The 23,136-nt window shown below is 26.9% G+C and overlaps 1 protein-coding gene across 6 annotated transcripts; it reads left to right on the plus strand.

The window, feature by feature from the left end:
* Positions 1 to 4,745: 4,745 nt before the first annotated feature.
* On the plus strand, positions 4,746 to 22,255 carry LOC112686628. Of its 6 annotated transcripts, none has more exons than XM_025559003.1 (12): positions 4,746 to 5,458; positions 7,967 to 8,026; positions 9,674 to 9,730; positions 10,010 to 10,138; positions 15,108 to 15,238; positions 16,358 to 17,308; positions 17,446 to 17,662; positions 17,728 to 17,833; positions 17,915 to 18,068; positions 19,202 to 19,360; positions 20,221 to 20,357; positions 21,827 to 22,255. In XM_025559003.1, the coding sequence occupies exons 2-12, from the start codon at positions 7,990 to 7,992 to the stop codon at positions 22,125 to 22,127; spliced, it is 2,379 nt and encodes a 792-aa protein (XP_025414788.1). In that variant the 5' UTR covers positions 4,746 to 5,458; positions 7,967 to 7,989; the 3' UTR covers positions 22,128 to 22,255. The 6 variants fall into 6 exon arrangements, with proteins under 6 accessions (XP_025414788.1, XP_025414791.1, XP_025414787.1 ...); XM_025559002.1 differs by having other exon boundaries at positions 4,748 to 5,458; positions 17,912 to 18,068; positions 21,827 to 22,253; XM_025559006.1 differs by lacking the exon at positions 10,010 to 10,138 and having other exon boundaries at positions 4,747 to 5,458; positions 17,912 to 18,068; positions 21,827 to 22,254.
* Positions 22,256 to 23,136: the final 881 nt, after the last annotated feature.

The raw sequence follows: 23,136 nt of genomic DNA on the forward strand, positions 1-23,136 counted from the left end.
AATTAACTTGAAATTAACGTAATATTTCATTTATCCCAATTAAGTTAATTATGATTTACAAGACCAGAAAATTATTTTTATAAAATACCGCATTTGATAACAAGTTCATGAAATTTAGAAAAATATAAAAATAAAAATTTCGAAGAATTTTCAGATGAGATCATGATATGGGCGATTGTAAGCTCCGCCAGAATATCAGTTAAGATAAAAAGGTAATAAAAAGTCTAATGTAAACTCTGCCAGTTTTTTTCCTTACTTATAATGGGTAAATGTAAGCTCAGCCAGTTTTTTTGTGTTTTGCTTGTAAATCCTTTCATAATCATCTAAGAAATTAATTTTATAAAAGTCAACCGAATGTTCATATTTTAGTAAAGTTCTTACCGAATTTCAAACCCATACTTATATAAAACTAAATGGCATATCTCAAGTAAATAAGCTAAAAAATTTGAAATAAAAAAAAAATTACAGTGTTACAGGTTGCTATAAATAGGTACACTAATGGAGTAATACAAGACTTGGAATATTTAAAAATTGAATCACATAATTTTATTTTACAGACATGAAATAACCATCTATTTTTGGATTATTAGGTATAGGTAACGATTATTTATTATGATTTTTTTTTCTATGACTTAAATATTTTATGTGAACGATTTGATATTATATTATATTATATATTTTTTTTAATAATATATCATATTCATTTTATACTACTATTTGATTTTCTTCACTGACGGAGTTTACATAAAACAAATTTTACCTGTTATTTTTTTTTCGGGCGGAATTAACAGTTAAAAAAGATACTTGTGACGGAATTTACATATGCCCCATAAAGCCGCGTCCAAACTAAGAAACATTTGTCGAAAACATGTGTTATCGACAAAAATTAGAACTCTTTCTAAAATTTGTCACCGACAATTGTGTCAGCGACATTGTTATAGACAAATTTTTGTTTTGCATCCGAGGTGGGAAAAATTCGCCAAAGTTTATAAACATTGTCGCTGACAGTGGCGTATTTTCAATTTTTTCTGGGGGGGGGGATCCATAGTTTATACATAATTAGTATAAACTATATATTATATTGTAATAGTTACGTCCTTATGCAGTTTTTGGAGGAAATTGTACTAATTATATAATTTAATAATCGTATAGTCTTATGTAATATTATATGTAATATTATATGTACCTATATATTGTATTTAGCATTATATATAATAAAGTATTGTTATAAAATAAATTCCAGTTGTCTCGATTTTTTGACCAATTCCTCTATCACTTCATCAACAGTAATTTCAACTTCCCTGTGAATGTTTAACATAGCCAATTCTGCAAATATGTAAGAATTGTTGTTAATTTTTTATTTTTTGGGGGGGTTCTGGGGGGGTACAGTATCCCTGGACCCCCCCCCCGTAATACGCCACTGGTCGCTGACAATGAATTGATACATTCAGACCGCTCAAATTCTGTCGATAAATATTTAGTAAATGTATCATATTTTATTTATTTATTTGGTTTTCGTTCAGTTTTGCCTCGTCCGCCTATACGTAGTGCATATTTTTATTTTATTTTATTATTATTTTTACTCTTATATATTATATTATATTAAGTTCTCCTGATAGACCAATGTTATCACGTTTAAGATCAGTCATTAAATCGTTACCACTATATTTCTGCTATGTCTAACTAGAATGAACCCAATAACTCTTTTTGGAAGCATTTTTTGCTTCTAAACTAAAAATTGCACAAGCACATGCGGCAATCGCCACGTCATTCTCGTTCCACATTTTGTTCAAGATTAAAATGTTTATGAAATATGTTGCTTTGGTGTGGACGCGCTTGTTTTTAAATTTTGGACACAAAGTCGGCGACAAATGTTTTTTGATTTGGACGTGGCTTAATACTTATTACAGTATTAATAATAGATAGGGGAACCGCCGGTATTGGGAAAAGTACTCAACCGACTTAAGACTATTGAGTAAAAATTGCCATGCCACCCATGAATTACTTTACCGTTTTCATGAAAAGTGACCGTAAATCTATATTAAAAAAATAAGTACATATTATTATTGATTATAGAATACAATTATTATTAAAATTATTCCATAATCTATGATATTATTAAATATTATTGAATAAGAGAAGAAATTTAATAGCTGATCTACATTTTGAGATGATCCTTTATTGAGATTCAATAGGTATTTTGATTAACCTGTACATTGTATTGTTTTATTTTTTTAAATTTTAATAAAATTAAATAATATTATATATTTATTTTCATGTTTTATGATAGTGTCACTAATGAGTGGCTGTTTTCCTCAAACGCAACATGTTCCTTCTATGTATAATTTATTGTAAACTGTTTATTTAATATTTATTTGTTTCAGTACTTTATGTAAGTATCTATTCTTGTATCATATTTACTTATTGTTCCCTAAGTACAGATTGTAAATTTTTTATAAAAAAAAAAAAAAAATAATTTTTTGTGTCAATTGTATACATTTATTGCTCGTATAATTTTATTGTTACACTTTCAGCTGCAGTAATTATTTTTAGTTTCCATACTGTTATTAAATTATTATTATAATAATAATTGTTATTGTTATTATCAAGGCTCGGAACTTTATGCGCTAAAAAGTACTAAAATATGCGATATAATATGCAGTAAAAAGTTGGAAAATAATTGCTTAAAAAAGATAAACTGACTACTGACTAGTGTACACTGTACAATAAAGTCGCTTGCATGCAGTATGTAGTATTATAACGAACAGAAATAATATTGTGTATAAGCTGATAATCTAATGGTTAAACATAATTGTTTACGAATTACTTATGGTTATACGATTTGTAAATGTCATGTTACAAAATATTAAAATACAGTGGTAAATTTGTATAGAAATAAATACTGGCCGGCGGTGGTCACTATTACGAGTTATCGGTACTATAAAGATTATAATATTATTGAATTGAGAGCCGGACCAATACAAATAATAGTCATTAATGAATTAATTTATTTTGTTAAACGATATAAAACTTAGAATTTTAGTTGTCATATATCTAATATTTTATTATTAAATAACACATTTTTTAATAAATGTTGTTAAATCAATGAAATATGTATATAAATGTTTTTAAACCCAAAATATGCGAATTGGTACAAAAAAATAACAAAATATGCAAAATTATGCAACAACAATTTTTATATCTGAAATATACATACTATGAATCGAATTTGTATCGAATTAGAATTTCAATATGCACTTTCTAGAAAAAATATGCAAATGCTTAAAGTTCCGAATCTCGGTTATTATATTGATCACATGGGATTTGTATAAAAAATGAATAAAAACAGACGATACATAAATTACCATAAATTTGGATATTTGATTGCTTAAAAACAATCCCAATAAATAAATGCATATTTTTTTACTCTAATTGGAGTCTAATAAGATTTTTTCTGCATTCTCATTATCGTTAATGTTAAATAAGATCCGTTGTAAATTGTTAATATATATCACTTATATCAGTGCTTAATTTAAATTTTTTTTTCTAATTATCTTAACTTATTAATTGGAGTTAAATTAAGTTAACGATATTTTTTAACTTAATTGATGTAATTCTCATGTGCATTAACTTAATTTAATTAATTTAATTATTAAGTTTAAAAATATCATCAACTTGCCCAGCCTTCCCAAATCATCCCAGTATATTTGAATTTATATTCCTATTACAAAAAGAATACGTCAAATTTGAGGATGACATGAAACTTCTCCAACATGGAAAAAAATATAATGAATTTACAATAAATACATTAAGATGAAACAAAGAATTCACTGTCTTAAGGATAGAGTGATAATCGATGCACTACGGATAAAATAGATTGATTATGTGGACAATAGAAGTTATTTAATTAAACGTAATGAATAATTAAAAAAAATATTTTTTACATAATTTTATATGCTTATTTGTTTATATGATTGTATATAAATATATCAGCACACTACAATCGTTATTATTACAAGCTTTTTCGTTGCTGTTTTCTAAACGTAGAAATAAAAAAAATACTAATACATAATAAGAAAACAGACGACGACGGAGGGACGGAGAAAAAATAAATAGGCCGTCGGCGGCGGAGAGGGCGGAGAGGGCGGGAAGGCGGGCGGGAAGGCGAATAAACGTCGGACGAAAAAAAAAAATAAATCGTTGCGTGTGACGACAACAACCGGTCTACGGCGCACGGAACGCGGACAAACGCGCGACGCTTTATACGTGCGGGGCGATAGGTGCGGGCACTCGTGCCGTTGCTCGGATCGATAACTCGTTTGCGGAGTACGGTCTGGCCGCCGTCGGCGGAGAGGTCGCAAGCGAGCGAACGAGCGAGTGTGGAGTTGAGGTGTCACGGTGAGCGGTCGGAGGGTGATGGAGTGGCAACGAAAAACGAACGCGCGTCGACGGTCGCATCGACCTGCGGGAATGGGAAAAAAAAAAAATTACTAATAATAAAATATCATATCGGTTGGCGGCCGTGACGGTCGCCAGAAAGACCGAAAGAGAGAGAGAAAGAGAGAGGAGTGAGTGAATGAGGTTGAGCGAGTGAGTGTGTCGGGAAAGGCGGAGGCAATCGGAGCTATCGCTATTTTCTCGCTTGTACCGGTGGTGATGGCCGCTCGGACTAGAGCACGGCGCACACGCACTCGTTGGCGTGGCGGTACCGTCAGTATTCGCCTAATGGCTGTAAGGGAATGAAGGGAGGGGAAGAGATGGAATAGTTTCGCTAGGCGGTGGCCACGAGCAACGGTCGCCGTCGTCGTCGCTCGTCGCCGTCGAATCGGTCATGACCGCCAACTCTGCGACACCGCTTCGTGCAAGTGTACCTCGCCGCCGAATTCACGCTGCGGCCGCTCGCACTGTTCCGCCATTCCTCGCGCGTACTTCGATCGTCTCCGACGTCGACTGCCGTCCGTTCTCGTCGTCCCCGTTCCCCGCCCATCGTGTACACGAGTTACCCTGCCCCTCCGCCCCAGCGCACTCGCGGTTTTAACTATTCGGCGCGCGCGAACGTGTACCGATAATTGCGAATCGATATTGATTTATTGTGCGCCTCGCACTTACGGCACGTGTCACGGTCCGTCCAGTCGTCACCCGGTAACTCGGATCGCGTTTTTCGAGATCGCCGCTATTGTTGTGTTCCGTTCGCAACTATAACTGCAACAGCAGTACCCCGGCGGTGCGCATACAGTTCGTCGTACCCGAACGGGATCGTTTCACCGTGATAGCAAACGCAGAAGGGTTGGTATGTTCGCGTCTTCGTCGGTCATGCTTTGAGGCGGACACCAACACGCGAACATTGTGACGATATCGACGGTCAGCGGTCGTCGTCCTCCCGGTAAACCGGCGAAACGCCAGCGCCGCACTAAGGTTTTACCCGGCAATCAACGTCGTGTTATATAAGAACGAAACGGTAATAAGTAGAATTATTAATAATTAATATGTCTAGTTATTATTCTCTGTAGGCTTTCGACGAGTGGGCGCCACCGTCGTGTACAGGTTATGTTATATTATAATTAACAACATCGCTTCTGTGCGTCGACGCGCCGGCTCGGACCGCTGCTTTTCGCGATTAACCCTTCGATGACCGTTATTGTTATTATTTTTTCCCCTATACGTATAACATTATGGCCGAGCCGAAGAGCCGGCTGGATGCTCGAAATATTCAGTGAGTGCGGGAGCGCAACATTTTTAGTTATTTTCCAAGAGGGCATGCAAATCGTTATCTTGTCAGTAACGCTCTATACCCCCGCTTTTCTCGGCCAGGCTCCTTATAGTTTTCTATTTTTTTTCTTATGTTTTCAAGCGAACATTACTGAGTGTATACCGTATCGGTATCGCAAGAGATCTTTTTCAACCTGTGTCGTGTAGCATGTGTCTCCGAGACTGCAACACGGGGGTGGTTGACTGTTGAAAGAGGCTGATCTTCATGACTAAGAAATGCTTGGCTGTGTTAGGCGGTTTCCCTTCGATTACCGTCTATTCATTAGGTTTTAAGTAGTCCCAATATGTTATGTCCTTATCGATCATCTACAGTCCGTCTAACGTATGTTCTTGTCATTATGATATTTTATTGTAAATCTATATTTTATTATTATTGATTCTATTTATATTCATCTTTCAATTGTATGAAAATAGTTTATATGTTATTACTAGGGAACGGATTTATATGTAATAAAAATACAGAAATATGTACATATATATGTAAGTATAATTTACAAAATATGTGCTAAAAACATCCAAATATGTGGGGGAAAAAAATTTAAAAAAAAAGTGATTATTATTATTAAATTATCAAAAAGATTTGTTGCATTGAATTATTACCATATCTTATAAATTATCAAATGTTAAATGTCGCCTATTAGGTAACAAAATATTTTTAAAACGGCTAAATTATCGTTTCACATCAACTGATGTATTAAAAGCATATTTCAAGTGCATACTATCAGAAGGTGATAATTCCAAATTTTTAAAAGGTTTTCTGCCATTCATTATGTCATTGATTGTTTTAAAATCAATATTGCCTGGAATTTTTTTCTGTAACAGCATGAATTTTCTTTTTTACAACATCTATTGGTCCGCTTACGAGTTTTAATCGCTGATTCAACAATTTGCATACTATTATTTGTGGACATATTTTTTATTAATAATTTTGTTAAATTATTTTTAATTAAAATTAAATTATTTTCAATGATTCATTTTGCATAATATTTTGAGCTTTTCCAATAGCGATAAAAGTTTCTGGATCTAATTTTGAAATAATTTCTTGTATTTTCGTACGAAGAAGACGTATGAATGATGAAATGATAAAAATATGTTTAAAAATATTTAAAAATTAGTGAAATATGTAAAAATATATATAGTTATACCAAAATATGTAAAAATATGTAAAATAAAAGTATCATAATTTTAATAGGAATGATTTAAATCATAAACATTTTTTATCGAATCTTAAATATCTCGTTTTAATAAAAATATGCATTTACATATAAATCCGTTCCCTAGTTATTACTGATAATTACTAAATATTATGTCATTCTCTTCTACTGTATTTTCAAAAGGGTTTATCCCGTTTATTATATATAAATATATGATAGAAATCATTACTCTCACTTTGAAACGGTTTCACTTATTGCTGTTCGCCTGCTTGTTAGTATTGATTCTGTGTACTCGGTTCTAATGGATTTTTTTTTTACTCTCGCACACATCCTTATCTCATTTTAAGACAAGCGCAGAAATGTAATTTTAGCTAATAACTTTTGTTCTATTATATCTGCCTTCCTGATGATTTTCTATTGTCCATCCATTTCAAATAGTTAATCTATTAATTTCATCTATTCATTTATGTACTCCAAATGCCTATAGTATATTTAAAATTATCTAGCCGGCTGAGTGATAAGATCAGTATTTCTATAAATCATAAATTAAATAATTGAATAGTAACATTTTTTTGTGTATAAAATTATAACCTACTACTATTTTGTTTAGTATTGGTAGAATTAAATTTATTTATGTCAAACATAATAAAGTAGCTAGATATATTTTTAATGTATAGTTGTTTTTATTATTGTAGGATTGTCTGAGGAAAAAACAAAAATGGTGAAAACTAGTAAAAAAAAAAATAAAAAACCAGGTTAGTTTTATTTCATTCAACTCTAATTAATTTCTATTAATTTCATCTATTCATTTGTGTACTCCAAATGCCTAGAGTAAATTTAAAATTATCTTGTCAGTTGAGAGATAAGATCAGTATTTATACAAATCATAAATTAAATAATTGAATAGTAACATTTTTTTTGGGTAAAAATCATTATCTTCAACTACTATTTTGTTTAGTATTGGTAGGATTATATTTATTTATGTGAAAAATAATAAAGTAGCTAGCTATATTTTTAATGTATAGTAATTTTTATTATTGTAGGATTGTTTGAGGAAAAAACCAAAATGGTGAAAACTAGTAAAAAAAAAAATATAAAAACAGGTTAGTAATTAATATTTTAAATTTCAAAATATTTTTTTTTGGTCAATAAACATAAATACACAACATATCTTCTTATAATGGGATTGATTAAGATCTTCAGCTTTTATTTGCTAGTATATTACTGTCTTATATTCTATTTGGGTTTGTTGGAGATTTATATATCATTAGTGTATTTCATACAGTTAAATTGTTGAGGGCTGATCCATTGATGGAAGTAGTACAGGGGGCCTAGGGCCCCCTCCAGCTCGTACCATATTTATAAGAAAAATTTATATTGTTAACAAAAAATGCTTATTATAATATGGACTATTATATGACACGCACAAGTATGTAGATAGAGCTATAGAGGGTTCTAGGTCACTTTGAACGGTCGAACACTAAAAATGCAAAACGCGGACGCTTTGTACTATTATATACATACTATGTACATTTATACATATAATATATATATACATTGGTAATGTAGACTGCAGTATAGGTAAAACCATGTAAAACTTTACGTATATTATATTATTATAAATCGAGTTTTTAATGCAGTCTATTTCAAGGTTGTTTTTTCATTTATGCCAGTCTGTATGGCGACAAGTTCAACAACTTGGTCTCACAAAATTAAATAAAAAAAACGAACGGATTTCAGTGAAGGGTGGAATAGTTCATTCAATAAATTAGTTGGAACAACTAATCCGAGTTTTTGGACAGTTCTACGGGCAATCCAGTTGGATGAATGTGGAAATAGACTGAATAAGAAACATATATCCAAGGCTAAAGATAGTAAATTATTTGATTTATGTAATCAGCATCAACAAAAACAAATTCAATAAATTATATTTATTTTACATGTTGTTTTTAGTTTTATTTTTAGATTTTTAATTTTTAATTTATATAACAAAAATCTTTGCAATTTTATTTTTTATTATAATACATAACATACCTACTATAAAATGAAATATAAAATTTTACTGTGCATTATATATATAATGTATACTATGACTAGGTCTGAATCTTAACACCGCAAATACCATATCGTAGTATATTTTACGGATTATGCTAGTTTCAAAATTTTACCTATACTGTAGTCCACACTACCATTGTATATATAATATATATTATACGTATATAATATATATAAATGTACATAATATGTATTTAATAGTACAAAGTGTCTGCGTTCTGAAACGTAATTTTTTATCCAGCTGTACAAAGTGTCCGCGTTTCTCATTTTAAACAATAGACCGTACAAAGTGATTGTTTACCGCCATAGAGGTATGAAGGTGTATACGATGTACCTGCTATCTATATTATGAAGAATCAATAAGGCTATAAATAAACTATATTAATATAAAATATAATATGGTATGATACTATAATATTATTATTTTATAATGTTCAAAACATGAATTGCGTAGCACACATTTTGGTACAGACTAAATTGTTGTTTTCTTTTTGTTATAAGATTTTGTTAAATTATAATTTGTTCCCCTCCCCCCCCCAACCAAGGCTCTGGAGTAGTTGTAGATATATTATGGAAGTACCTGAAAACAATGTTATTATTGCCTATAATACCTTATAATAATAATAACTTAATCTAACTTCATAATATTATATTAATTAATAAATATTAATTTACCTTTATTATTTATTTAACAGAAATCAAAAAACTAGAAATGGAAGAGATTAGTTGGGATTCCAATGAAGAGAGTGAAGGTAAAAAAAAATATATTTTTAATTGATTTAATTAATTAATTTTATTAATTTTATTTTTAAAAAAATTAAAGAATAGTTAATTCATTTTTTTATTTATTAACATTAATGTGTATAATTAAGAATAATTGTTTTTAATTAAAATATAATTAGTTATTTGGTGTATAGATTTAAAATAAAAAACTGGTTAAAATTAAATGTTCTTAATTTTTTTTGATTCTACATCTTTGAAAACATTGATAAGCTATGCTTATTATATTCGTTGAACGAATATTGTTGTAGATGATGATATGATAGGAGATGATGATTGCAAGGATCCAGATTATGTAATACCAGGTGTACGAAATAGGAATATTTCCAGCATTAGTGATGAAGACTGTGTAGAACCTAAGGAAGATAACAATGATGAAAGTAATGGTTCATAAAATAATTTTATTTTAGATTTAAATCAGATAATTAAATTTTAGCATTTGAAAAAAAAAGACACAAACATGGAATCAAGATATTTAAATTGTGTTTAGATAAATTACATATTTGTCAATAGAAATTGTATGCTAGTAAAGAAATCATTGCTGAAACTACCGTATCTAACTCATAAAATATTATTTAAATTTTGAGTGAGTTTTATTTATAGAAAATTGGTACAAAAGTTTTAATTAAGTTCACAATTTAAATAAGAGACAAAAAAATGTTGTTGTTTACTCGATGTGCTAATAAAAAGAGCAATCCAAAATATGTTGCAACTAAAAATAAAGTCAAATTTATGCACAACAATTTAGTACAGTGGTTTTCAACTCGTTTGTCATGAGCGCCCTTAAAGTGTGCTGCTATAAATTGTTTTATAAATACATATGTATTTACCATTATTATTATTGATATTAGGTCAAAACTGATCAAATTAATCTTAGATGCATATAATATTATTTATTGTAAGTATGCCTGTTGCAGCTGTCTCGATTGATTGTATTAATGTATTTCATAATAATTATCCTTCTTATAAGAGTAGACTGTAAACAGTGTACCTATAAATATATATAACATGCTTCCAATATTATATGGATTGGTGTGCCGTGAACATTTTGTAGAAGAAGTGTGCTGCATTGTTAAAAAAGTTGAAAACCACTGATTTAGTATACTCAAATAGAAAAACAAAATAAATCTCTTAATTGTATGTACAAATCATGTTGATATTACCACACCAATAATTGAAAATTATCAAATCTTTATTGAACATAATCAAGTTTTATTAACAAAAGTGATCATATGACTTAATTTTTTACATCATTGAGAAGAAGTTACTGCTAAGCTGCTTTTGATATTTTGCCAGGTATAGACCTGACTAATCACTTATCATTATTTGGTTAAGATAATCATGAAAAAAAATAAAAAAACAATTCAAGAAATAAATAAAAATTAATCAATAACCCTGTATCTTCGCACTATGAATTTCAAGCCATCATATTTCAGAGGAAATTTGTCATTTGTTGCGAAAAAAACTTGTAATATGAGTTTAGTAGAACACAAAAGCAAAGTAAATGAATAAATGTGACTACAATATATATGTCTTGTGAAGTTCTTAAATGTGAATTAAGAATAATTTCTAATGAATAAGTTAGAATTTATCGAAGTAGTAAATTTAACAATTACTATTTAACTTTGTTATTAATATATTATTTTAGCTGACCCAGCCATGTTTTGCTGTTCCTAAGTTGTATCATATAGTATTGTCCTGCCTGTGTTAATTATATAAATACTTTGTAATTGGTTGAGTAAAAGATAGTAACTTTATTATTATGAAATTTTATGATATTTTATTATTATATAAAATTTGGGTGAGGAACAAGGTAAGGATGACTCATATAGGTTAATAATTAAAAAAAATTGAGCGAAGATCAGCTTCTTTATCAAAAGATAGTTTTTATTACCATATTAATATACGTACTAATAACAATAAAATATATAAGAAAATATATAATATCAAAAATACAAGTATTTATTTTTTTTATCAGATTATTTAAACAGATTTTAAAAAAAGTTGCATTAATTATAATTATTAGATTTTGATTTAATAAATTTAATGATATCAGTTTAAATCAGGGACTGAGACCGGACCGAATGCACCTGTTAGTGAACCTATAATCTTGGGTAAATAAAATAACCGAAAATAACTCTTATCTGTATTTTACAGTTTTAAAAGATCTTTTAACCAAAATCGAAACTCCTATAAAAAAAAAAAACTAAATAATACTGGGTTTTTAGAGTTTTTTTTGTTTTCAAATAGTTAAGTTGAAATAAATTACTGTATTAGAAACTAAATAGTAACTTTTAAACATTTAAACTAAATATATATTGTTTAGAAACAAAAATTATATTTTATATAATATAATGTAGTAACTATGTAATATTATTTTCGGCCACATCATCTGTATTTTGGGTACCTTAACAGTCTATGACAATGGTCAATGATCAACAACAATAATATGAATTACATGAACGTAAAAACTGTATAAATAATTTCTATAAATAAATTTAAAAGTTATTTTTACTTTAACAAAAATGATAATGGGTTTTTTAAATGTTTGATATATACAAATTATACACAAAACAATACACACTACACGTATTATTGATTTGGTTTTGTATAATATAAAAAATTTCTATTTATAAATAAATATGATCAGACTTGGGTAAAATACTTTTTAAAAGTATTTAGAGTAAATACTCAAATATTTACAAAAAATAGTATTCAAAATATGTATTCAAATACTTTGTACAAATTGTATTCCAAATATGTATTCAAATACTTTGTACAAATTGTATTCCGAATACTTTAAAAATACTTTTAGTTATCATACTATAAAAATAATAGATGTCCACTCAACAGAAATATTTGAAATTGTAGGCTAAATATATGTTATTTTATTGTATTTTTATATTACATAACTGTTATAGTTAATGGTTTACAACAATAATAAATACCTAATATTAGCTTATACAAGTTAGGGTATAGTTAATAGTAATAAAATCATTTAAAAAAGAGATGATTTAACGGTATTCAAAATACAGTATTCAGAATACTCGTTATAAGTATTCAAAACACTTTATGAATACTTTCAAAAAAAGTATTTAAAAAGTATTCTGAATATTGTATTACTACCCAAGTCTGTATATGATAATATTTAAACTACTAAGTAAATTTAGTTAAAATTACTATATTACTTAGCGGTTTAAACCAGTTCTAACTGGAACTTAAATTTTTAACTTTATGAAATCCCGAAATTTAACCTAAACCCCTTAAAAAATATTTGAAAGATCCGAACTTTAAGGTCTTGGTCCCTGGTTTAAATTATTTTAATATGTATATAAAGCTAATATAAGTATCTCTTATAGTGTAAGGTTTATGAGTATTGACTAAGAATCATTAATGAAGTTATGTTGAGAATTAATATTGTTTTGATTATCCTTTAAATTAAATAAATAAATACATGAATGTATATGTTATGATATTAAACAATTAAAATCAATAATGACTTAATATTATGAACTGATCTTTAATAAAATTGTACAAATTATTATTTATTTATTTTTTTTTTTGTTATGTATGAAAATTTATTTTTAGCACTTTTAGTGGTATAAACATTTTTATAAAATAAAAAAACTTGGGTATTTTGCTATCACTTGTATGTATTATACTATTTTTTAAAAATATTTGGCTAAAATAAATGTTACTAAACCAAAATTTAATATTTAAATATTTATAAATAAAATCACATTTTTAATTATTTTTATCAAGTTGAATTTTTGCCAAATTGAATTTTTGATTATATTGTATTTAATTTTAATTTTGATACTAAACTAAACTTATATTGAACTTGAAGTAAGATTGAATAGATGCTTCCCAGGTTTTTATAAAATTAAAATTATATTGTGAGGATTAATAATATAGTTAAAAGAAACCACTAACTATTTGAATTATTTAATTATTCAATATTAATTAAGAATAATATGAATATAGATGCTTATAATTTTTCAAATTAATATTTTAACGTTTGAATGAGTGCAGTCAAACGATGTTATTTGACCACAAATATTAAATTTTTCCTGGGTCTTGATAGTTCAATATTTATTTTTCACATAAAGTTTGACATACAAATAGTTTAGAAGCATCTTCATTAATTTCTTTACCTTGATTATTTAAAAATTTGTTGTATTATTAGATATACAACTTGAGTAGTGTTTATATTCTGGTTTTTATTATTAAATACAGTTTACTTTCATTAAATAAACCTAACTTAATTTATTATTCATGTCTTTTATATTTGAACTAAACTTGAACATTTTTTAATTAAAAATGAATAAAAATTTATTTATTTGTATGTACAATGTTATGGACTACAAATTTGTTTAAAAATGATTATCAGGGCTCATAACTTATAGTATTTACATATTTTCTTTGAGAGGTCCTAGATATACCTAAGTGAGCTACACATTTGTTTAGATAATTAAGAAGCTAAATGCGAAATTTTATGTTGCATTTTTTTGGATATTTCAAAGTATAATTGTTATTTTGCTTTTTTTTCTATTTTGCAGACTTATTTTTGCATATTTAGAAATTTGTTATTTGCTATTTTGCTTTTTTAATACTTTCAGCTTAGCATTTAAAATATTTTTCTTGATGATAAAAAGTAATCATAGTAATATTAATTTTTATATTTGTAATTAATTCATGTTAATTAACTAATTTTTCATTTTTTGGTTTAAATTATATATTTATTTATAATCATATAGCAACATGATCGGAATTTTAATAATAGGAGTTTAAATATTTTTTTACATAATATGTTTTTTTAAATAAGTGAAAATTGTGTTTTTTACATGATAAATTTTTTTTGTATATTTTTGTATTTTTAGTGCGTGTTTAAGCGCTTATATTAATATTTTTAACAGCATATTATAGCGTTTATTACTACTTTTTTTAGAGCTATAAGTTATGAGCCCTGATGATTATCATACTAAACTATTGCATGCCTAGAATATTGATAATCTTTAATTCAATTTTTTAACCGCATCAGTCATCCCAAGTATAATTCAAAGTTTAAATGTTTCGTAATATTGTTGAACTTATTGTAAATTTAAGATATTTTGGTAAAATTAATTATGCCATATTCTAATGAGTTATTAGCTTTATTTTGAAAATTTTAAGTTTTTGAATTATAAAAGCATGACCAACACTAGATTAAATTGTTGCTAAAGTTATTGTTAAAATTAGACTAGTATAGAATTTTTATTTAGAAGCTTAAAAATAATTTTCAATTTTATATTCATTTTATCTTATCTTTTATTTAAAATATTTGATATTATTTTTAATTTTTATGTTTAGATGATGAACAAAGTAGAAATGACGCTGTAACAGTACAACCACAAGCAGCTGAGAAATCAATCAAAGTGACTTTAAAAAAGACTAGGTCATGTAGTAGTAGTTCTTCTAGAGAATCTACACAGTCATTTAAAGTAAGAAAACCTATGATCTATTTTAGTTCAAATTTTAATTAATGTCCTTAAATTTAAGTAGAATATACTATTATTTTTAATAATTGTATTTATTAGGATTTAATAAATTTCATTTCATTGGTGCTTATTTATTGTAAGTTTAGACATTTATCAAATAAAAATCAAGTCAGTAATTCGCTACTAATTAAACTTAATAATTCAGATATTATTTAGTCTATAGATTCTTTTAAATATAAATTTATATTTAGTTTTTATCTCATTAACTAGTATTCCTTACACTCCTTTTAATTTAAATTATCTTGATTAAACTGTAACTAAAATATTGGTTTTATGTATTTAATTTTTATTAAGTTGATACTTTAAAAACTGTTCTATTTTTTTTTCGATAATTTAAAACATTGAATAAGTATTGGACATGTTATTTCAAGATATGGGGTGATGTTCACTGGCTTCCTCACTCACCCGATTTATTGATATGCGACTTCTTTTTGTGGGGATATTTAAAGTTAAAATTCTTCATAAACAAGCATCACACAATCGATGATCTGAAAAATTCCATTTGTCAGGAAATTGAAGCTGTTCCGAATGAAATGTTGGAGACAGCCGTGCGCAACTTTTAGCAGAGGATCCAATTTTGTATCAATCAAGAAGGTCATCATCTCCAAGACATTATTTTTCGAACTTAATTAAAACATGTATATTCCAAAACAGCATTAAAATATCTATAATTTAACGCTTATGTTACTTATTTTTATCAAACCATGTCCCAGTTATTCAATAATGAAAACTATGCGTTTTCTATGCTCCACCCTGTATATATATATAATAGTAACTATGCACCTACATAAAAATTCGATTTTTTTCTTATGCACAAGAAATTAGTAAAATTAATTAAATAAAATATTTATATTGTTTAAACAATTATTATTCGATTATTAAGTATACCTATAGAACACATAACAATTATGTTGTGGTCAAAAAATACCCCATACGCGTGATTCTTACGAATAAATCCACGCGTGTGTTGGTGACGGGTTAAAGGGTTCATAGATTAGTGTTATAATCCTTCTAATATTTTTATTCTTTATTTATGTATTATGTTTTAAAAACTAATTCTAGGTTGTGAGAAGTGATGTTCTAAATGAATCCAAAAGTGTTTCTGGTGAAGATGGAGATAATGAAAATGAAAATGATAAAGTACTACCGGAAGAAGAGGATGAAAATAAAAACAATTCAGAAGATAATAGTGAAATTAGTACTAATAATTCCTCTAGTAATAAAAACTTCTTTAATGACATTATTGATAATATTATAATATCGTCAGATGATTCTGAAAAGTCATTTTTTGAAAGATCTAGCACAATTACACCTGTGAAAAATGAAAATAAAGAAGAAAATCCTACATGTGTAAATTATAATATTGAAATATCATCTGATGAATCTGAGAAATCATTTTCTGGAAGATCTAGTCCAGTTGTACCGGTGAAAGATGAAAAGAAAGATGACAAAACTATATCTGTAGTTTCAATAGAAAATTTAAAAACTGAAAATACTCTTCAAAATTCTTCAATGGAAAAAAAAGAAGAGTGCAAATTAAAAGTAAAATTATTAAAAGAGGAATTTCTAAAAGAAGACAATGATGAAATAGTAATTACAAAAAATGATGTTAAAGATGGTGTTACAACATCTAAATCTCAAAATGAAGCTGAAGTAAAAGAACCGGTCAAAGAGCTTAAATTTAAAGTTAATGTTCGTTCTTCAGATGAGTTATATGCACCTCATAAATCTAACTTAATTAATATACCTCCTGTACAACTAGATGGGCAACCAAATTTTTTATCTCAAAATGGTGCACCATTTCCTTTACCACAATTTGTATCGTGTGATGTCTGTGGAATTCAATTTGATTCTGCGGAGTTATTAGGTGAACATAAAGTAGCAATGAAGCATTTCAAATGTACTTTCAAGGAATGTGAGCATTTAGTATTATCAAGTCAACAAGAATTTTTAGATCACCAACGTTTGATTCACAGTATTATGCCATCACCTGTTCAACAATTAGCACATCAAGTAAATTTTTAATTATTTAGATAATTATTATAACAGTTAATTGAAAAATTTAATTTTATATATTAATATAATTGAACTATTATGCACTTCTATACTATACAAAATATGACTAAGAAATTTTTGTCTGTTGAAACTAGGTTCAAAGTTTACCTACAATGGGTTTTGACCAAATATTACAGTCTGGTGTACCACCACTACCTGACAATTTACCACCACGTGGTATACCAAATTTGTATACACAATCATTGAGAATGCCATCTCAGCCTGTTCCTATGCAACGCTCTATCCGGCCAATTATCAGGCCAAACACATCACACTTATCTACGAGGGGTCGTAATATACTGAGAGGAACAAGTATGAATTTATCATAGTAACAATGTTAGTGAGGTAATACATTTTTCATAATTAATATTGTGCAGGAGGAAGACCAGTTTCTATGAATACGACTCGAGGTGGTTCAATAAAAAGACCAGCATCTATGCCTTTAAGAGGATCTCCAGCTCTTAAACGAACACCAACAGATAGGTTAGAAATCTTTAGAGTAAAATAATTGGTTAGATAAAAATGATTATTAGTATTATAGTGTATTTATTTTTTACCTAGAAGTTATTCGAATAACTTGAAACAGTCTCCTCAGGTTGTTAAATGTTTGTCGCAATCTCTTACTAAACCAGTATCATCTGCTCACAAAAGTCTCCCCAACTCTTCACAACAAGATGTAGTCAATTTATTTTCTAAACGAGGACTTACTATTAGCACGGTAATACAGTATTATAAATAATATTAGTTTTATATTGCATAGGTTGCGTAGAATTAAACAATTGTTATTTATTAACGGGAAAAAAAAAAAATACAAAATAACAAAGTTAAATATATTTTTAAATAATTAAAATACCCAGTGTTACTTTGATAAAGTTTAAGCCATCATTTTTAAAGCATAAATGTGTTTATATTAATGTTCTGTTAATGCATTATATGAATACTCAAAATTAATAGTTAAAATAAGTATATATTTTTAAATCAAGTTAGAGGGAGGTCATATAATATATTTCACTGTTAAAATTTGACAGTGAAAAATGTACTTCACAAATTATTTAATTGAATACATTATAATACTATTTCTTTTATTAACATATGCAGTATTTTAAACATATTATTAGACTCTTAAATTATAGTATGTATGTTTAACGGTGGTTTAAAATTTAAATATATGTTTTTTTTTTTTTTATGGTTGTATTAGTACATTTTAGTAACATTTTTTTAATTAATTCCATCTTATGGAAATAAATGGTTAGTTTTATTTCAAAAATAATATTTTTTTGTAATTAATTAATATTGAAGCATAAGAACTTAATTTTTATTAAAATATTAAAATATAATTTGATTTATTTTAATTGAACTTCTATACTTATTATTCACTTTTAAGTTATGAGTGTATATTAACTAAATTCCAATTCCACTTAACATACATTTTTAAATAAGAAGGTTTTATCATGATAATTTGAGTTATTTTAAAATGTATTCATGTAACTTTTTTATTTAGTTAATTAGTTATTAGGGTGAAGTAAGGTATATTCGTGCCATAGGCAATTTTGTGATATTATTTGTTGAATGTGTAATGCAATTCCCTATTACAAGCTTGACCTGAAAATTATATTATACATTTAACAAATAATATGACAAAAATAGTTTACTTCACCCTATATGATAAATTAAAATAATTATTTATAAATTATATTTTAAATAATTATGTGAAGTAAATTGATGATTGACCAGTTATTGCATTTTCTTAAATATTATAACTTTATTTGGGTAAGTTTATGCGTACAATTTAGTAAAAAGTATTTTGAAATTTTAAAACATTAATTAATTGAATCAATACATTTTTTTTAGGTGGAAACTAGTGGAAAAAATTCTGTCAATCTTCCTCTAGGAGTTAGCTTAAACTCTGCTGTTACCATTATTCCAACATCACCTCTCAAGGTACCTAATAATGTACCCGCTAAAGTAGCTAATCAGACATCTTATAAAGTATCTATTGTTCAAAAAAAGGTAAACTTATTCAGTGTAGTATTATGACTGTTTGTAAAATATTTAAAAAATTATAAATAAATACGTTTTCATTGCCATATCGAAACAAATGTTTGCAATCAGTCAAGGTAATTTTCAGAGCTTTTAATTTTATAATATAATTAAGTTGATCTATAATATTTATTATATTTTAGATGAATATTTTAAAATTTTAAATATATTCTAATATAATTCCTATAACTTGAATTTACATACAATAGTTATAATGTACATATTTGTACAATTTAGTGGTTTAACTAATTAATTAAAAAAAAAATTATATATATATATATATGTAAGTTCATGTTAGGATTTATATGTTATTTTGAGTTTTTATTGATTATTATTTGAAAAATGTATTTTTTAAGAGTTATATAATATTTTGCCAAAATAAAATGTTGTTACATTTAAACCATTAAGTTCTTGACCTAAGAATGTGTTTTGAGTTATTTGTGAAATTATAATTATAAATTTAATTATGAAAATTGATTTTTATTTTGATATAAACAATAAAATTTTTTAATCTTGGATATACAGTAGAACTTCCATATAGCGGTCACTGAAGGGACTATAAATAATGACCGCTATTTAGAGGTACCCGTCCTACAGAGGTGGCCGTTAACAGAAGTTCAAGACCTTCCAGGTGACCGCTATATAGAGGTCACACAAATTTTAAAATGGAAGTTTTACTGTATTTTTTCTATAACACTCGACGGGACCAAACAAATTGACCGTTACATAGAGGTGACCGTTAACGGAAGTTTTACTGTAGTTCATAAAAAAATAGAACATTTAATTTGGATTATTTTATGTTTTAATGACTAAAGTTTATTTTATTGTAGAGTGTTGATACTGTTGATTTAACTGGTCCAGAACCTAAGTTATGGCCTTGTGAAGTATGTTCAAAAACGTATACAACTATAGATTTACTGTATGAACATGTTTCTACTTTACATAAATCACATATCTTCTCATACAAGTAAGTAGTTATATTTTTTTCTGCATATATTAATTTAAATGTATTTTTAATCTTAATAGCTATAACTAAGTTGAGCAATATTTTTTTCTATGGAATATCATTTTATGGAAATATAAAAATATTATCAGAACTTTAACTATATTGAGTTATAATAGTTTTAATTAATGAGATATAACAATAATAATGAAATAAAATAATTTAAAAACTTTAAATTTGGTTGTTTGATTTGCCTTGCTTTTCCTTGGCTATTAAATAATTAAGAATTAAAAAAAATTATGAAATTTTTTTTTATATCTAGTTTTATTTTAAATAGCAATATAGATTCCATGTATATATTAAATTAGTGTTTAATTATTAAACTAATGACATGTTTTGGCTTTAATTTTTTTTTTTTTTAAATTTTAATTTCGAACATGTGCATTTTCTTATTTTTCAATAGCTAAAATATTATTTTCTACTCTTTTTATTACACACACTCTCTTTAGTACTTCTATTAAACTTATTATTATTAGAATATGGAATTATTTGTATTAACCATAGAATTGTATGCAAGAGATAGCAAAGTAAAAAATGTATCTTTAATGGTATTTTAAGATATCAATTATGTTTCAACATCTTAAAATTAATTGGCATAGATTTATTTTTGTACATTAAGATGACGTTACACCCGCATGTGTTGTCTCCGTCTAACATACATACAACATAGCAAATTTGCATTCAGTAATTCAAATGTAGTGAAGTTAGCTTTAATATTAGAGTAAACTGACCTATAATCAAACTTCAAGGGAATATTATTATCTGTGTTTAGTTGGTTGGTTTTTTCCAATATTTTAATTTTTTTTAATGAGTAATGATGTTTTTTTTTTAATTGTATATTTAACATACTCATCATGACACACTTAAAAGTTAAAATATTGTAAAAAACCAACCAACAAAACACAGATAATGTTCTTTACTTAAAGTTTGATTATAGGTCAGCTTACTCTAATATTAAAGCTAACTTTACTATATTTGAATCACTGAACGTAAATTTGCTCTATTGTACGTATGTCGGACAGAGAACACATGCAAGTGTGACATTCTCTTAAACAATAAAATTGGAAAATTAAAATATTGGTTTATTTTTTTGTGTTGTGTATGTTAATATATTTTTGTTTTAATATTTTTAAAGTTAATAATGAATTGTTTGTTGTATTATCACATTTTATTTTTACATAAAAGAAAATCAATTTAAATTAAATTTATAATCTTTGACTTAGATTTATATTAATTAAATTATATTTTATAAAAAATGTTTCAATGAATCCATAATCAATAATTTTTTCATAGAAGTCTTTATTTTCCATCTATTAAAAATTTGTTTTTTTTCTGCAATTGAATTGTATGTACTTAATCTGGGAAATATCTTAGAAAACTTGATAATTGTTTTACTCTTTTGTTTTAATGTATATTCTATTTTTTTTTTACAGATGTAATTTATGTAAATCATCATTTCCCAATCCAGAAATGTTAAGGCGGCATAAACTAGTGAATCACAAACAAGAAACAAACTCCAGTATTCCATTTGTGATTCCTATTTTAGACATCACAAATTCTAGCACCGTAGCTAAATTACAATCAATGGGTGTCACAAATTATGTACCAGTTGCCCAATTAGATAGTCATGGAAGCCAGTATGGTATGCCAATCATGAATATTTCGCGCCCGGGTACTATAGATGGTTTGAAGTATACAAACTTTTTCAACCTTGGGAGTATACGAAAACTATGAATGCTTGACAAAGACTGTTTGTTTCTGTAGTTTCTGCATTTTACTTACTGCATTTGTTTTTTGCATTTGAACTTTTGCAGTTATGTGCAATTTTATGAAAAAATCATTAGGTATCTAACATGTTAGTTTATTACGTGTTTTTTCAATCATTAAAATTATTTTTTGTTTAATTATTTTTCTTAGTAAAAATAATTCATTACTAGTAGTTTGTAACATTTTAATTTTAATTTTTTGAAATTGATATATTCTAATTTCATTATAATGTTGTTTTATTTTTCATTTTTATTACTTTAACAATATTATTATAAATATTAATTTATATTCAACTAGACCAATCTCAAAATTAAAATTGATTAAAATTAAAAATATTCCTATTTATATTGTGAAAATTAAATAACTACTTATGTATTATTATTAATGTTATGTATAACAATTTATAATTTAAGTGAGAGTTTGATTTTTTAAAGGTCAAAATCCCAACTTTTTTTATTTTGTTACTAGAAATAAAAATGTATGATAAATTGATAAATATATATCTATACCCATATTTCATTGTTACTATGATTATTATACGTTCCTTGTAAGCTCTTTCTAAATATATATATGTTGGTAAAGTGCTAACCTTAGCTGAACATCTCAGTTAATTATTCCAATAAATATTCTATTATATTTGAAGTAAGTTATTTTCAACAAATCAAGGCCCAATAGCTGACCCGACACGTTGTCCTGTCTGAATTATAAATATTGAATTCGAATTGGTATAATTAATAAAAAAAAAATATTTCTTCAATAATTGAAGAACAAATATTGTTGGCGCATTAAAACGTCTCGCGTGTTGTCCTGCAGACGTTCTTATTAGCTTTGGTAACAATTTTGTGATTATCAGACGATTATGTTTATGAAAAAAATATTTGGAGTTGTTCCACAACTGGTATTTTCACCGAGTTGTCGTGTGCACAACGCTGAACACTTGTCTTGCTGAATCGCCCATAAAATAAATGTTCAACAA

Source organism: Sipha flava, unplaced genomic scaffold (genome assembly GCF_003268045.1).
Source record: "Sipha flava isolate LNK unplaced genomic scaffold, YSA_version1 31_pilon_pilon, whole genome shotgun sequence".
Taxonomy (NCBI): Eukaryota; Metazoa; Arthropoda; class Insecta; order Hemiptera; family Aphididae; genus Sipha; species Sipha flava.

What these genes read in the sequence shown, in the direction of transcription:
- LOC112686628 (XM_025559002.1), top strand. Translation starts at nt 7,990, where the DNA reads ATGGTGAAAACTAGTAAAAAAAAAAATATAAAAACAG. An exon ending in TTCCAATGAAGAGAGTGAAG is followed by an intron (nt 9,731 to 10,009) that starts GTAAAAAAAAAT and finishes ATATTGTTGTAG; the next exon opens with ATGATGATATGATAGGAGAT. An exon ending in GGAAGATAACAATGATGAAA is followed by an intron (nt 10,139 to 15,107) that starts GTAATGGTTCAT and finishes TTTTATGTTTAG; the next exon opens with ATGATGAACAAAGTAGAAAT.